At 37.2% G+C, this 18,053-nt stretch overlaps 1 protein-coding gene across 1 annotated transcript in view; it reads left to right on the top strand.

Moving 5' to 3' along the window:
- The window catches only part of LOC122715397 (mucin-19-like), an 83,886-nt gene extending 68,811 nt beyond the window's left edge, over positions 1-15,075 (top strand). The window contains exons 4-5 of the mRNA XM_043937553.1: positions 14,144-14,638; positions 14,720-15,075. Coding sequence (XP_043793488.1) covers positions 14,144-14,287 — 144 coding nt within the window. The 3' untranslated portion in view covers positions 14,288-14,638; positions 14,720-15,075. The remainder of the gene's footprint in view (positions 1-14,143; positions 14,639-14,719) is intronic.
- Positions 15,076-18,053: the final 2,978 nt, after the last annotated feature.

The following is an 18,053-nucleotide window of genomic DNA, read 5'->3' as shown; positions in this document are numbered from 1 at the left end:
GCAGCCGGGCCCCCTCTGCTCGATGCACCACCGCACTTGGACGTCGCCCAAACGTAATAAATTTCAAATCAGGTCATTGCTTCTCTTTGCACTTAGCTTGATGCGCCGCGTCGAACCCTGAGCCGTTTGCATTGGACACGACGCGAAACGAGGAATTGAAGGTCCTTTCCATTTTATCCACTCCATTATCGGGGATATGCTGCATAATACGACGATTTTCTATTTTTAATAATGGAAATATTGCGAAATATATCGCGCGCACGGTTTGTTATTAAGCCTTGAAAATGTACACGTCTGACGGCTTTTTTGAATTTTGTGACGATGACGTAACAATTTAAAGATTTTTATTATACAGCGCGATAGGAAAGGAGGATTCGATAATTTTATGTTTCGTTTTTTTTTTTTTTTTTTTCTTTAAATTAAAATTACGGTGAGAATTAAAAGATCGTGTAACGAGAAATGTTGCGAATAATTTAACGAAGGATATCTTTTTTTTTTTTTTTTCCTTTTTGATACAGCATACTGTTCCATTGCTTGTCACAGTAGATACATTTGCATTCAGATCGATCCGCAAGAATTCCACTTTGGCGCAACGTAAATAGAAACATAAAGATATATTTATGATATTGCATTATCTCTTTCACAAGACAATAAGCGTACAAATTAATAGAGCAGCTCAAACGATGATTCAAAAGATTCCTATCGATTCTGCGTATATAGCATCTGATTATTTATAAAACTACGACGATAGGATTTGTATCACTGATGTCTGAAAACAGGCTGTACAATTACTTCATTATTTCTACTTTTGTTATAGAAAAAAAAAAAACCTCCCGAGAAACGCAGAGCTTTTGAAAAATAAATCGCAGAGCAATTTGCATCAAAGTAAAATTTCGGAAGGATGCGAAACCGTATTTTCAAACTCTCGAAATTCATCGGATTGGGATTCGAAGCAACGAACGATTCAAGGGCCAAAGAGGCGCGCAGGAAAACGGGGGAAGAGATGGAAATGGGGGAGGGCGGGGGCGTGGAAAGGCCGCATCCGCGAGGATGAAGCCGAGGAATTGTAAATAAGCCAGAATCCTCTTATTCGCAGCCTCGATGGACGCAAGGCTCGTGACGGCTTATCCACGTGCGTGACTTTTGCTAAGTAGCCTTGATGCTAGACTGCTAACACGGGGATTACCGATTGATCGGCCTTTCTTCTCTCGTCGCTCGATTTCGCGGTCGCGGCCTGGCGTATTGAGAAACTTCGCGGAGGTATTGGGTAATCGGTGAAATCGGGTTTACTCCTTAACTGGAATGTGTCGTCGAGCGAGAAAAAAACGATGGAATCGTAGAGAATTTTTGGCCAAATATGGAAGAAAGTAGTACTCGCGAAACCAGGTTTTCTGTATATAACCAGGTATCTGAATATTCATATCGATGCTAGATTATTCATCTTGTGTTTTTAGGTAAACATATTGATTTGTAAGATAAGGATTGGCAATGGATAAATGGAAAGACAGAGTGTATTTTTTTTTTTTTACAATCTAGTACATAGTATTTGATAGCTTATTATTCAATTATTCAAACTTGATTTATTTAAAAAACGAAGCTTCAATATTTTATTAGAAAAGTTGATAAAATATTTGCTTGCTTTTTAAACAACGTAAGGAATATAAATAAGAAGAGGAGAAGTAGTAGAAGAGCATTATAAAATGATTGAATATATTGATAGTTAGAAAAAAATTGTCGGAACGACCTTTGGCTGTTTCTGATTCCGTTGAACATGAGTTGTAACAACTGTTGAAAATCTGTAAATTGAAAATCGTACTGTCGGAGAGAATTATGGGAATTGTAAGATTTCACGTGGTTGTTACCGCTACAAGGAAGATTATAACTGTAATTCGAGGTAAAAATACCTCGTGCTACGAAGAATCACCGAGATGCTTGTGGTAGTGGATGATACTTTGAAGGCAGAGAATCACAAATTTTTCATCATTTTCAGTCTTATGATGATTCAAGAATATCTAATGCCGAATCATATTGATTTTTAATTAAAGTTTTTTCTTTTTAGATCATTTGACTTCTGTATTTGCATAATTGATTCATTAGAAATAATGATAAATTGTTTATAATATCTTATTTATGCTTCAGATAATGAAATTTAACAGGTAATAATATTTTTCAATATTATTTCTAAGCTTCATTGTAAAATAATAAACTTAGGAATTAATTAACACATTCACAAATTTTTATGCAAATACATATTTACAACTTCATACTTCATATTCATAGATAAATATCTACGTAATCAAATTAATAACATTCTACTAAATATTCCATACTTTCCATATATTTTGAATGAATACGATACGAATTTTTTGACACATTAATCGAACACATTAATCCGTATAGATCATTCTATACGTTCAATCTAAAAATACAAATAATCTGAATCCAGAGGACGATTAATTACCTATCCCCGCGATACGATTCACAGACACGAAATAAGGTGTTACGAAAAGAATACACGTCTCACGAATCGTGTCTCGAAAACCAGGTCATCGACGAGACACGATTTACCTGGCCGTTCACCGGCATCGCCAGTTTAGAAGCCAGACACCGTCGCTCGATCGTCTTACGTCATCAACGTAAGTACTAGACACAACCGAGAAGGAGAAAGAATGAGAGAGGGAGGGGGGAAAAGCCTTCGGGGCCGTTTCTCGAAGCGCTTTGGGTGACGTCATAGGGACGTTCCCAGGTTGACGCAAATGTCTCTCACACGGCCAGGCCTCCTGCCGCCGTCTTTATTGCTTTTTCCGGAAATATACTCCGTCTAGACGGAGTATCGCGTAGTACGTCTCCCTGTGAATCATCTAGCCGAGACGCCAAGGTGTGCTAGCTAAACTCTAACTCTCTCGCCGTCTGCTCGCTCTCTCCTCCACGATGGGACCTCTCCGCCGCATTGTAATTCACCGCGTTTCGCTCTTCGCGGTCACGGATGAAATTGCCGTTCCCGTCGTGGCCGTGAGAGGTCTTGGAGGAAATATTTAGAGGAGTCTGTTGTAACGTTAACTTCTCTGCGGAAATTGGTTGGAGAGGAGGATTGGTCTGGATAGGATAGGATTGGAAAAGCGTCCGGAACATCGTTTTGTTGGAAATAGTGATATTGGAGGTTTTGGTGATTTGTGATTGTTGGGGAGGAGGGTTTTTTTTTTTTCTATTTTTTGAAACGAAGTAATAATTATTCGAAGAAATATCTCAATTTTTCTTTATACGAAATTTATTTCGATTTATATATTTATTTATTACACAATAAGCAATTCATTTTGATGATATTAGGATCATTATATGGCAATAATTGGATATATTCGTATTATAAATATTCTTATACGTGTAATTTAATAATTTAGAAAAATATAATGGAAAATATAATAATAAGAAATTTGTGTCATGTTATGAAATATATTTAGACGGATCTAATCTATCTAATCCAATTCTTACGTATATGAAAATATTTACAAATTTTATCTCGACAGTCATTCCATACTTTTCCTAGAATAATAATACAAAAACCAAACAAATCGATACACTAATCGTACTCTCTCACACGCGTTATCAAAATACAAATTTTATCTAAACAGGGACCATTCCACATTTCCTCGCGAAGTAATCCAAAGAGGCAAACATACATTCGCCATATACGACGCAAATACGAGCTCTCTCGACGTATCCATCGTATCGAAACACAAATTCTTTATCTAAACAACCCATTTCACCCCTCTCCTCGCAAACAATCCGAAACCAAACACGCATTTACCATAACGTAACGCAAACCCTCTCCTCCCCCCTAAACGTATCCCTCCCTCCCCAACTAAGGATCCCGAGGTATCTTTGAAATCCTCCAAGGGCGGAAATCGCAGGCACAAAATTCCCCGGAACTATTTGCTCGGAGTCTCTCGCAGTAGCATCCGGCCCGTGACCGCAGTAAAAGTACCCTTCCCCCCTCCGCAGGGGTAGAACCTCCCTCCGTTTGGAAGTTTAAAACGATCGTTGGGCCGTGGAAAGACGGGCACAAGCGAAGCCGTGGCGAAAGCTCGTGGTGGTGGTGGTGGATTCGGTGTGTAACCGAGTTCCTGGTGGTGCGTGTTCCGGCCGAGGTAGCCAAGAGGATCGATTCGAAATTCCAGCCAGCTCCAGTGGGTATCAGCGTTTTCCAACCAACTCCCCCCACCAACATCCCCTTTCGATCGTGGAAAGCCGCTAAAAACCTGGAGAGAGAGAGAGAGAGAGAGAGGAAAGGGGAAGGGACACCTTCTGGATCTTCCGGATGATCCTGATTTAAAAGCTTCGTAGACCCTTCGAATCGCTCGTAAATTTCTCCACGATGTATCAACGCGATTCCACTCCGGGGAACGAGACCGGGGTGGTGTATAACGTTCTTCGAGAGAGGAAATCTTCGTTACCTTACGAACGGGGTTGATGGGAGAGATATCGAGGATGAAGAAGAGACTTCTCTCGGATCAATCTTGGGTTAACTGCGCTCCTTGGATCGTTCGTTGGACGCGTGTGAGAGGGGACATTGTAGGGTGTAGTTGGAATAATATACGGGGGATGATTTGGGGACGATTTAATCTTAACAGGGAAGTTTTACGAGGAAATTTTTATGAATAACGAGTCGTTGGATTGTTCTGAGATTTAATTGTGAGATTATTAAATTGTAGGGGAGAATTCGATTCGTAACTCGTTGGAAGTTGGAGCATTAAACGAATGGTGGATTTGGGATGATATACGAGTGTTTGGATTCATCTTTGAAGTATCGATACGTATTTCTGAGCCACTTTGTGCATAGGGAAAGATTGATAAGATACTCGCGTGCCGAGGTGGGAGACAAATTGGGCTATGACTAGAAGATTTGTGTTTAGAATAGATTCCAGTTTGGGGAGGGTGTCAAGGGATTTATGAGCGTATTCGGTTGCTCGATATATAAGGGGGAGAGAGGGGGGCCGTGATAAATGCGGACTCGTAAATTCGCTTTTTTTAAGACAAGATCGTTTTGGGATTCGTGAATGAATTATATTTGCCAGGTAGATTTCTTAAGTGACGTGGGAACGAAAATCAATACGAGAATTTACTTTCTGAGAAATTCCTTTCGTATTTTTATTCAATTGTGGAAACGAATTTTGAAGTTGTCACCAGTTTGATTATATTATAGAAATGATATTTTGAAGAAAAAAAAATTGCCACTATGAAAACGCGTTGTTCGAATAAATAAATAAATTTCTTCCAAGTTCAGTTTTCCAATATCGAGATAAACTCGCAAGACGGAATAAATAATATTAATCGACAAATATCCATCTTTTCCTCAAAGTTATCCCAATAAAAGTTCCCAAAACACCAATCAACCCCGAAAACAAGTCGTCCAACCCGACCCATCATCCTCTCCACCCTCTTTCAACCAAACCGCAACAACCGCAAGACCGTTTTACACCCCAAGACCGATGGTATAATTCGAAAAAATATACGATCCAACTTAGCGAAGGTATTCCGTGTCTCAGCCCTCCAGAGACTCTACATTTTCTCCCCAAGTCCGATTTAAATAAAACTGCCCTCGAGGCACTGTCTTCCTCCGCCTCCAACTCGTCCACTACACCACCCTTTCTCTCACTCCTTCTTTCTCCACCACCACCCCCTCCCCCTGCCTTCTTACGTTCGTATTCGAGCTACCAAGAGCAGGCATTCGTCACTGAACGGACGAGAACAGAGGGGATGGATCGGGCACGAGGGTTTGGGATTCGAGGGTGGTTTTTTTTAGACTCCACCGTTGTCTGGGTCGCGCTTAAAGCGGAAACGTCGGAAGGACGAATCTTTCTTTCTTGAACTTGTCCAATTGATGAGTGGAGAAATGGATATTTTATCCGCTGTCATTGACAGCGACGGCTAACCTTTTCGATCGAACAATATGGCTCATGGCTCTTTTCTGCTAGCCATTAATGATGGGATTGATTTAATTAAGTTAAATTTAATTTAAGCTCTGTAGATTTTAGAAGAAAACTTTTCGTAATCTATAAAGTTTCTAAGAATTAATATAAACATGATTTTTTGAATCTCGAGATTGAATTTCCTTTAGAGAAGTAGAAGTATTTTTGTTGTTTAAAGTATAGTCAAAAGGAGTGTGAACGTTCGTTTGTTGGATTACTTTTTATTTGGAATAAAAATAACGGACAATTACTTCACGCAAAACAAGAAATAAATTATTTTTAAATAATCCAATGTCGTTGATTCAACGAGTTGCATTCTTTAACAATATAACAATTTCACATTTTGGATAATGGGTACAATTTTATCGTTTCTTAAAATTTACCAATATAAAGATAAATTTCTTGCCTTAAATTAAACTCGCATCTTACAAAACTTCCACTACTAACGTTAATCTACTTGTTTCAAAAGGATCCAATCACGGGGAGTAATCAAAGTACTGAAAAAGAAACTCGAGACCTCGTTCAATCAAATTCAAACGTAATTTCGACGCGCTCGATCCCATCGCTAGTTCCCTCATTTCCCTCGTTCTCATTTCACGTTACGATACAAGTTTCCTTTCCAGCGGAAAAAAAGCCCGAATCCAGCTCTCTGGGACGGTTAACGAAGTATCCGTCGGGCGCAAGGACAATTTCGAGGCGCGAAATAAAGTCCGCGCCGATTCAATTACCGCCGCGGCTCTTTCCACCGGTCAGCCGTCGAAATGTCTGGCGCGAGGGGGTGTGTGTACACCGATTGCAACATCCCCCCTCGTGCCATTGTCCAAGGCCTCGAGCCCACCGATTGTGCGAGTGTCGAGCAATCGAACCCTGAGCTCGGGTCTCTCGGGGGTGGTTTTGACGGCCACGAGGGGGATGGCTCGACACGCGCACGTGAAATTGACGTCGATATTTTTCCCTTTCCCTTAATATGGGACGCGGTAACTGTCTTTTTATAATAGTCTAGCTGATAAAGTTTCGATTATTATTATTATGTTTAAAATGAATGCTGTGGTATGGTGGGTAAAATTGTTAAAGGGTTAATATAGAACGTGATAATATTAGGTTAATTTTCAATAGTGAAAATAATAAAATATTTAACTTAAAACTCTTAAAAAGGAATAGCATTTCGTATGCATTTGTAAAAAAGAATTGTTCTTTTGTATATTAAGTTTTTGAAAATTGTTAATTTACTATTATCCATGAAGTATGTAAGTTAAAATATGTAAAGTAGAAAAGAATTGGAATTCAAATTTTCATTTATCGAACAACAAGACTTGAAAAGTTTCTTCTGTGGATGGAAACTTTTCCTACCCCATTGTTTGATCACACATTGCACAGGGCTGGTATTAACCGACACGGAATATTTCATAATGGTTTGTGAATGGGTTGTAGCAAACATCCCCCATCCCGTGTGTAATATGGGGTAGGACCATGTCGGATGTATCGACTGGCAACAGCCAGATTTCCCTCTCGATTTTCTCGCTTACGCGTCGACCCTGACCCAACGACAGAACCCCTCACCCTTTAGATACACACCATTTCTTTCTCTCTCTCTGTTTCCTTTTCGGTTTGTAGCCCCGCTCGTATTGTGCGCATATGCGTTCCACTTACGCAATTTCACGCGTTTATGGATTATTTTTTGAGGTTTTGGGTTGCAAAGGGTTTGTAGGAAAATAAATTTTTTAATTTTTTAGTGTATATACAATACAATATATTTGTAATATATCTTTATTTTCCAACATATACACTTTATGACATATTTTATTTTACATTTCATTTTCATGGTATTATATAATTAAAGGGCCAATGGAAAGTAAGCCATATGTGTATCAATTATTTTATAAAATAGACGTTCCTTTGAAAAATAATATTTTCTTCAAGATACAGCATAGTCTCCTATTCCTCAAGGCGTCTCAATTACAGATACACATAAAAATATTATTAAACACAAAATATATACACAACATATGATTAAATAATATAAATATAGTAAAAGAAATACAAACTATATACTTATTATAACCATAACTGTAGTTCCACGTACTTTTGTATCTCTCCAATTTCCATCAATACAATATTTCTCTCCATCAATGTCGTGTACACATATAAACTCCACGCACAAGCATGTTCATTCTATTACAACACACGGTCCGATTCTACACGTGTCAACGATTATCCCTCGGTATCGTCGCGTAAAAGATCCATCCATAGAAGAAGAAGAAGAAGAAGAAGAAGAAGAAGAAGAAGAAGAAGGAGAGGAAGAAGGAGAGGAAGAATCTATCTGGAAAGGTTTCCTCCCTCCCGGATTTCTTCCTTCCAAGACTTTTCGTCCTCGTACGTCTGGATAACGAGCAGCCGATAAGACGATCCCAACGAGCGTTTCCTTTGTCAGCACCCGTCGAATTCCTCCCCTTTCCTCGGGGAGGGATTTCTACGGGGATCTTCGTGGAATTCACGCGGCTACGGGTTTCTTTCGTGGAGAGAAACGCGGGGAATGCCGGTGGACGCGTCTTAATCCGAGTCGACTGCCCTCCCTTTAAGAGGAGACGGGTTTTCTCCAATCGATTGTCGCTTTTTTGCGCCCGTTAGTAGAGACGTATTTGAATGGGTTTGTGAAGTGATTTCAGATTCTTATCATAGGTGAGAGTTTACTTTTATGTAATTTTTTCTTTGACAGTTTCTTTGATAGTTTGAAGAGGTTTAAGATTTTTAAGAGTTTGAACTAGTTTTTTTTTTAAAATAATATGAGAGTTATTTTCTAGTGGATATTGTTCCGTGGATAGTGCGTGTGTCTTTTTCAGGAATTGCTTTGATCGTGAATTTTGCTTTTATCTCCGATTTTCTCTATATAATAGAAATGAATAATTTTGACGTATGATTATAAACGAGATTAGATATCACTTGTTTTTTAGAAATTAAGTAAGAGAGTTAATGATCTTCGAAGTTATATATATATATATATATACTTGTTTGACAAGTAGTGAAGTTGTTTCGACATGTAAATTTTATTTTGTATAAAAAAAAATCGATTAAGGTTGTTATTATTATAATTAAAGAAAAAAGTAGTGCAAGCGATAAAGTTAGTCTTTATTGTTTTTAAACAAGTTTTTTTTTTTATGCGATAGAATGACCTGGTTTATCAAGCAACTCATCGAATAGTTTTGACTTACATCAACTGCGTAGTTTAATAAAGAACCGGTGCTACTCGATGAATCGTGTATCTCTTATCGAGTTGGCGAACGAGCATGTTATAACGTCGATAAAAAAAATGTTGGAGGGAAAAAAATCGTCGTTGCAGACGATAGAAATGCGGAACGTGCTCTGAAAACTAGTTTGCATAAATGACTAGCCCCGATTAGATAGAGAATTACGTGGACGTGTTTGTCGAAGCCAGGTTTTATCGGCGACTCGACATCCGTCGTTCGTCTCTTGTTATTTTCACGATTTCTTTCTCTTGGAAGAATGAAAAATATTTTCAGTTGTCTCTGTGGAAACTTACTGGCGACTCACTGATATTTTCTATGGCAATTTTTTTAAGGTAAAGTGAATTTTCGATCGAATTCATTTCAGATTGAATATAGATTTGCGTTCATTTCAATTTATAAATTTTATAAATATATATATATTCGAGACTCAGAATCTTTCCAAGATTTAATTTTTATGTTCTATTAAATCTCTTCCTGTAACTTTATCGATTTCCTTATTGTATCATACATTATTTTGACTATCATTATTTTTATATCGACTTATCACAGTCAATTTTTATTCATCGTTATCGCTCTATGTTAAAATTATAGAAATGAGAAAATCGTTTATCGAAGTTAAAAGATTAGACGCATTGCAAGATTAAAGAAAGAAGTCTTAAAGGAAACCAGACAGAAAAAGATTTGCATCTGTTATTACAAAAGATTGTGATTCTAAGCATTTGTTGTATAACCAGAAGTGTTCTTCTAACGAAAACTGATGTGCAATCTGCATCTCATGAATATTAATCAATCGTGCGTTGAAATATAAATAAACGGCGAATGTTTCCATGATGATGTGTCTCAATATATTAAATTTTTACATTTTTTTTTTTTAAATTCTAAATTAAAAATTCTTCTTTCATAATCTTTCAACTATTGAATATTTCATCAAATTTATACTTTTGAAAGAAGAGGGATAGTTTTCTTTAAAATTTGAAATAATGTGTGAAGAAGTATTAGATCATAAGTTTTTAATTTATATAGTTTTCAAGTCATTTCTTCTTTGAGCATTGAAATACAAGTAAAGTATTTTATATTATGTTTAGAATTGAATGCATTAGAAGTGGCTATATTATAGATCTAGATCTATAGAATCTCATATACAGTCTCGCATAATACACTTTAAAAATATCTCTTATATATTTATTCAAAAATTAACAAAAATATAAATACTTTACACGTTAAATTTCAAACTCGATTATTTCACATTATTTGCATGACGAATAAAATAAAATCTTATAAATTGAACTTATCCTAATACTTTCACCTAATACTTTCATTTTTATCTCTCTTCTGCCTTATTCATGCCCCATTCCACATCTCCGCAAAAATCGAAACAAAGGAAAAAAAAAGAAATAAAAGAAGCAACGAGATAATTCCCTATAAAATAACTCTTCACGCTTCAATGATGGAGAATATACATTCTCCACCAAACCCTCCGATCGAGCCACGCCAAAATTGCCCGCCATCTCTCTTACACCCACCATCTAAATCCACCACCCTTCCACGCGAGCAAACGTCGGACAGGCCAACGATGATCGATCATCGAGGGTGGCAGAAATTAGGTTATTCGGCCGTGGCCGTCTCCAAGGGGTGGGCAAGGATCGACCCTCGTCGGGCGTCGAATTTTTCAACCCCTCTCCCTCTCCCCATGAAAGATTCGAGGGCGAAACGAGGCAGGGGGGAGGGGGGAGGGGGGTTTCCTCGCGTCTAGCACGGGCGTGGTTGGCGCACCGGAACTCGGCCAGACGAGTTCGCGATTCGCCGGGCCCTGTCCGACGGAAATTTACGTCCCTGGTCCCTGGGCTAAAAGCAACGATAAGCGATAGGAGGAGGCTGGCGCGGAGATTACGCGCGTTAAGAATTCAACCGTATCGGTCTCGAAAGAGGGGAGGGGGAGGAGGATTGGGGCAACTTTTCGCGCTCTCGTGAAAGGTTTATTTAATCACTGGCGCGGCGGAGGTTGTTTCTTTGGGTTTTCGCTTGGAATTATTGGCTGGATTTTATCGATTTTCGGCGCCCTGTACCGGCGGCCCCCTTTCCCCTTACGAGCAGATTTATCCGTTTCGCTGTTTATGTTTATTTTATGGTGGTTTTTGGATTTTTTCTTTTTTTCTTTTTTTTTAAGGGAAACATAAGGGAAGATATTTATATTAAGTTTGTTTTAGGTTTTTGTCCGAAGTAAATTCGTGCCTCGATTATAATTCTCAAGTTTAATTAAGGGAGTATCGGTCAAGTTCAAGCACCGTCGAGGGTAAAAAATGAATTAGAATCGTGAAGATTATCAACAGTGATTGCAATTGTAAATATTCCAAGAAATTATATTTATACTACTACTCCATCGTAATCTTACATTACTTTAACATCTCGAATGAAATGCTAATAGCCATTTTACCAAACAATGACGCATCCAAAGAATTTTCATCGAGAGGGAGAAACTGAGTTAATATCTCTCGTCTGAAGAAATATTATCTAAGAAGAGAATCAACTACGTTTTTTTTACGTAATTTATCCTTCAAAATCCTGTGTGATAAAATATAGCACAACAGGGTGAATATGAATATGCGTGCCGCGAGGAGGATGTAATTTTTTCATTTGTATATACATATATGTATATGCAGCTCACACGTTTCCCTCTAATCTATCCAGACTCGTATTCTGCTTAATTTCACTGACAAAAGAAACGGTGACTCATTTACCCGCCTCGAGTGTTTCCGGTCGTTTTGTCAGGAACTGAAAAGAATCGCCGCACAACAAGGTGAACGCATTGTGTGCAAACAAATTTTATTTAAAGGGATTCATTACCGGCCCGCTTCATAAATATTGATACGCGCCTCTCACATGGATGATGCTGTGTAATTGCGTCTACGGTAAATAAATTTTCAGCTTCGCCTCTGATCGCTGTTCGGGATAAGAAATTTTAACATACTCGTGATTCTTTTCTTAACGATGACCGATAAGGAACATTACGGTACGGTGATAAATTTGAAGAAAAAAGTGGCCTAATTTCAAAGAACAACACCTCGCAACACCTTTGTATCCTTGCAATCTTGGTAATGGTATTAATGAATTTTAAATGGAATAATGGAGTGATTGCTTGAACAACAGTATATACGTAAAGTAAGTATAAATATATTATATTTCTATAATATTTCTAATATTGACTTTTGATAAAGTTCGTTTATATTCTACGTTAAAATAATTATATATAATTATTAATCTTAATGGTTCTAATAATATTCATTTTTAATTCCCAGACGAGAGAATGATCAATTAATGAGTCGGCACTCGAGTAACTAATATAGCACATATCTTGTTAACATTCGTGACAACGATTCTTTGTATCACGTTTAAATCATCATTCCGACACGTAGCCCGATCAAATAAGCTTTATGATATTAATATGTATATCGAAAAGTTAACAGTACATTACAAGAGTTGGCCAAGATTATTATGTCTAAGAACAATTCAAATACTGTTAACGATTCTCCATACTTGTATATCGAAATGAAACATATAAAAAAATAGATATGATTCTTTCGTACGATGGAAATTTCATTACCGATAAATAATCTATATCAATATATTCAGATATATTAATCTTAAATAATATCTTGTCGTTTAAAAAGGAAAATCTATGCAACATTGATATTGGGAAAACTATCAAACAGATATATATCTTAACCATAAGACACAGTTACAGATCTTCCTTCTCATCCTTAATTGCGAAGAACGATAGCGATCGAACGATATCATCGAAACGAAGAATCTCTTACGGGCGTTTAAGTCGAGCAGGGGAGGCTCGAGCCGGGAAATTAACTCGAATTTTCGCGCGGTCGGGGATGCTCGCCGGTTGGACGAGCGTTGCATAGCCGTGAGAAGGCCGACGCGGTCGAAGCAGAACCGCAGACCGCGTCTGCGGTCTTTCCGCCGGCCCGTTCCGCTACTTTTTAGACTTTCCTGCCACGGGCGCGATTATCGATCGACGCCGGTCGCGGCATCCGGACGCAGAATTAAGCCCTTGACCGCAAAACCGGCCTGGCCGATCGTCTTCCGTTTTAAAATCGATCGTTCCCCAATTTTCATCGCGCCACCTGCTCCTCCGTGTCTGTTTTGATGGTGGAGAGATAGGGTTGTATGCAGCCGGTAGAACAGGAAAGAATTGTCCAATGTTCTTATGTCTAGTAATTTTTTTTTCTAGTAACATTACGTTTAATCTCCGACGAATCTTCTATTTGGTAATATCTAGTAATATCTGGTAACAAATAATTCGTATCGACGTATTCTTCTATCCAAATGGGTAATGTATAGTATATTTTTCGTAGTATAGTTGGTAATGATTCTATAATCGTAATGAAGAAATATATATGAAAAGTTGAAGTAGTAAAGTTACCATTTTGTGGAGAGATACGAAGTTTTATTATTCAATTAGTTAGTTAGTGAAATTCTTCTGTTTTAGTTGATTCTACGATCGTTTCGAGTATCTTTTCATTCAGTCTACACTGAGTTATATTTTATTATTCGCATAACGTAGCCTCTTACAATATTAAAAAAGGATTGGGATAAACGATGATTTCATGAAACTAATTGTCGGAAGGATCTCTGAATAACGGAGTATTGAAAGTTCCAAACATATAAATAGAGGTTTGAATAGAATCAATTTATTATCCAAGTAAAGTAGATCGATCTTTAGAAAATAAAATTTTATTTAATAATCCTCCTAATCGTCACATGTTCGATCAATATACCGTTTATACAACAAAAGAAAAAATCGAGAAAATAGATTTCCAACCAACTTTCCTTCGTTCACTTCCTAGGTGATCCTTTTCTTATAAATACGATTTTTTTTTTTTCTTTAATTAATTTGTATTAATCGTTAAATTGTCTCGCCAGATTCTCGCGACAAATATCCAAAGGCATATTGTTCAGAAAGGAGGGACATATTCGTTTCGTGGAAGGAATCGATCAAAGTCTTGGTTCCCCGGAAACCACGGCGGCGGGCACGTCGTTCTTGAAAAGTGTACCGCGGAAGGTTAAGCCTGTCAATGACGGCCAAGTGAAAGTTGGACGTCTAGACGTATTTATTTCTAGAGCGACGGACGCACCAATTTTATTCCTGTCACACCGGCACCGTACCCGTCTGATTGACGTAGGTGTTGCACTGATTTCGTCTAAAAATAAGTGTCTGTATATGGAACGCGCGTGAAACATTCGCAGCGTGGCACCGCTCCATTTATCCTCACGGACCAATTGGCACTCGATCGAGATTACAGAACGGATCGTGTTTAATGCACGCGCCGTAAATTGAAATATGGCGAAACGTGTGTGCGAAGAGAGAAAGAGAGAGAGAGAGAGAGAGAGAGAGAGATTTTAAGAAATAAAAATCAAGTAAGTTTGTTGTTAAGCGGTTAGATTTGCTCATTTTTATTCATTACTTTGATCGTTATACCCTTCTCTCTTTTTTATCAGATGTAACGGCGCTGTCTAGAAAAAAAGAAAATAGAACAAATCGCGACAACGGTTGAAGGTTCGTGCAATTTTCAACGAAGAGATATGCACGAGGCGTCGTCGCACTTCAAATATTGACCAACACGCCGAACAGACTATTCTCACAACTCATTTCATAGCCACTCAAACCTCGACAATCCTCTTCACAGAGTCAGTCAGCAAATTAAGAAAAACCTGGCTAACTAACGCTGGAAAAGAATCGGGCCACGTACCGTTTAAATCGTTCCACGAAGAAAAATCCTTGAAAGAAATCTTCATCGTCCACCATCAAGTGATCACCATCAAATAATCACTTAGCTGTTCACTCTTAATATATATTTTTTCTAGTATTAAGATATATTTATGTATTTTACATGAAAATAAAAGAGAAATTGAAAAAGAATCTATCGATTCTTCATAGAATCATTTATCTAACGTCCATAAATCCCCATAAAAAACTTCACATGAACGTAATAAACATTTCGAATATTACCCTTGTTTGGATTTTTACATACGTATCACAATACCCCTTCCCTCTCCTTACTAAACCACATTCTCCCGCCATTTTTTTATATACGAAATACAAAGTGTAGAAGTATCGAAGTCGGGCGAGACGTCCCTCCCCTCGTTTCCACAGTTCCTCCGTGGGGCATAAATCGCGGAAAGCTCGGCGATAACCGATTCCAGGCTCCGTCCTTCGGCTCTTCTGCCCGCAATGGCCGAGGCTCGTTACAACAGCGGCTCGCGACAGAGGTGAAAGTCGGATGTCTAGACGTGTTTACCCGCGGCGCAATCGCGGCTGCATTGCGACAACCTCGGATGGACGGGTGGCGAGTCGGTTTCCTCGTAAGTAACCGGCCGCCCGAGCGTGTTTCTCCACGGGGACATTGTGCAGCCGCAGAGCCGCGGCGTGTACGTGTCTCGCACGCGTAAAACGCGCGGCGCGCGCGCGCTTTCCAAATTGCACCGCGATTTCCCGAGAAATCGAACCGACTTCGGCCTGCCAGGCACGTCTCCCGGACGTATATATATATATATATGTATAATATACGACAGGCGCGCTCTTTATCGCTCACCCCCTTGCAAATATTTTTAACGTCGAATCTCACATTCGACTCGTTAGGGAGAATTTGGTTGGAGAGGAGAGGCTCTGAATTAATTGAGGAATTTCGATGCGAGATAGATCGATGGACGGATTTAAATGTTGATTAAGAGGTAGATCAGACTCGGTGGAAATCTCTGGATGGTAGGAGGGATTTTGACGTGGTGTATGTAGTAGATGGTAGATCGATAATGGTAGAATTCTTACGTGAATCGTGAGATTTTAATGTGAGTTAAGAATAGAGCGACGAGATAAATGATTCTGATGCAAGTGAGTCGGTGATAGATGGAAAAATTCTGATTTCATTCAAAGATGGATCGATGAGATTTGTATAAAAGTGGATTAGTGGATGGAATTTTAAGAAAATTTTCTGATTCTCTGATCGATCGTTGATGTCAGTGAAATTATATATCGTAGAATTCTGATATAAATTGATATTAAATCATTGAATTCGAGGAATTCTTGTGGATTGTAGATTGAAGAATCTTGATCTATATCGTGGAAGTTGAATTTATTCATGATCAAATATAAGGAGAAAGGAATTTATTGATATAATTTTACATTAAGAAAAAAAGATTAGGAAATAATATCAAGAAAGTAAATTTGAAAAGAAATTTCTAACGGTCTGAAAGTATTACACAGGTAATAGGTAAATATTTATGCAGAGTGTAGACTGCGTGAGTTAAGTAGCTTCCAAGGAAGGATTAAATGGTATTAAATGTCTGCGAGATGGATTCAAGGGAATTTCTGAATCACTTATCGGCGAACAAGGCAGTCTCGATATAATTTCCAAGATCCATTTACAAATTCTTTCGACACAGCAGGGTATATAAGTATGAGATGATTCATTTACATTAACTCCGTCACAAATTAATGTTACAAAGCCAAGTTTGAATTTGTTCGCGGTAGGAATATAGATTAACTACGATCTTTGAATGGTTGTTGGTTTATTGAATCACGAGTTGCAATAAGGTCATCATATCGTTAATTGAATTTACACAATCAGTTCACATATAGTGGTTCGATTAAATATTAGATTTGTATTTTATTTTGTGTACATAAATTTCTTTTTATAATTGTGAAAATTACGACTTTGAAATTCGTTAGATTATTCTCGATATAATTCTCAATACTTCTATGGCATAAGAAATTTTACATCTTTAAAGATTGATAATTAATTATAACTTTCTTTAACATTTGAAAACTCCAATAAAAGAAAAGATTAAAATCAAAATGAAAATATTCTAACTTTTCTATTCGAAAAAGAAACAATAATAATTCTAAATAATTCTTTAAAAACATTGAGATTATCTTTTATTACAAAAATAAAAAAACGTTATTACGAAATGTTTAGTATTACAAAAAATGGCAGCTTTTATTATAAAAGATAAGTATATATAAAGATAAAAGATAATATATAAATATATAGATTTAACCAAAAAAAAAATTTAAAAATCTTAAAAAATGATAAAAAATGATAACAAAAAAAGGTAAGTATGGAAATGGTAACTATATAGATTTAAATAAAAAATGTTTAAAAATCCTAAAAAATGAAAAAAAATGATAGCAGTAAAAGGTAAGTATGACAATGGTAAGTATAAGACAAATTTATAAAACTTGCTTTTTAATTATATTATTCCGATACAAAGTGAAATTGGACTAGAATTTCGTTAATTCAATCTATAGTTTACAGAAAATTCCAAGAATTTGACGTCATTTCTAAGAATTTTAAAAATTCTAAGAGTTACACGTAATTTCTAAGAACTGTTAAAATTCTTAGAAAAATTATTCGAGCGACCTCCTGTCATATTATGTTATCCTAATACAAAATAGAATTTATGGCCAAAAGTTTTGTTTATTCGAACAATCGGAAATTTCCCAGAATTCGACGTCATTTCCAAGAAATTTAAAAATTCTAAGAATTTGACGTCATTTCCACGAATTTTAGAAATTCTCAGAATTTGACGTCATTTCCAAGAATTTCAAAGATTCCGAGAATTTGACGTCATTTCTCAGAAAAATTTTCGATCGACCTCCTGTCATATTATGTTCTCCTAATACAAAATTAAATTTTCGGCCAAAAATTTCGTTCATTCGAACATTTCGAAAGTTCCAAGAATTTGATGTCATTTCCAAGAAATTTAGAAATTCTCAGAATTTGACGTCATTTCCAAGAATTTTAAAAATTCTCAGAATTTGACGTCATTTCCAAGA

The sequence above is a fragment of the Apis laboriosa genome, unplaced genomic scaffold (genome assembly GCF_014066325.1).
Source record: "Apis laboriosa isolate Shangri-la unplaced genomic scaffold, ASM1406632v1 scaffold350_cov158, whole genome shotgun sequence".
NCBI lineage: Eukaryota > Metazoa > Arthropoda > Insecta > Hymenoptera > Apidae > Apis > Apis laboriosa.
Note: the sequence above shows the minus strand (reverse complement) of the source record. Positions and strands in the feature narration are given on the sequence as shown.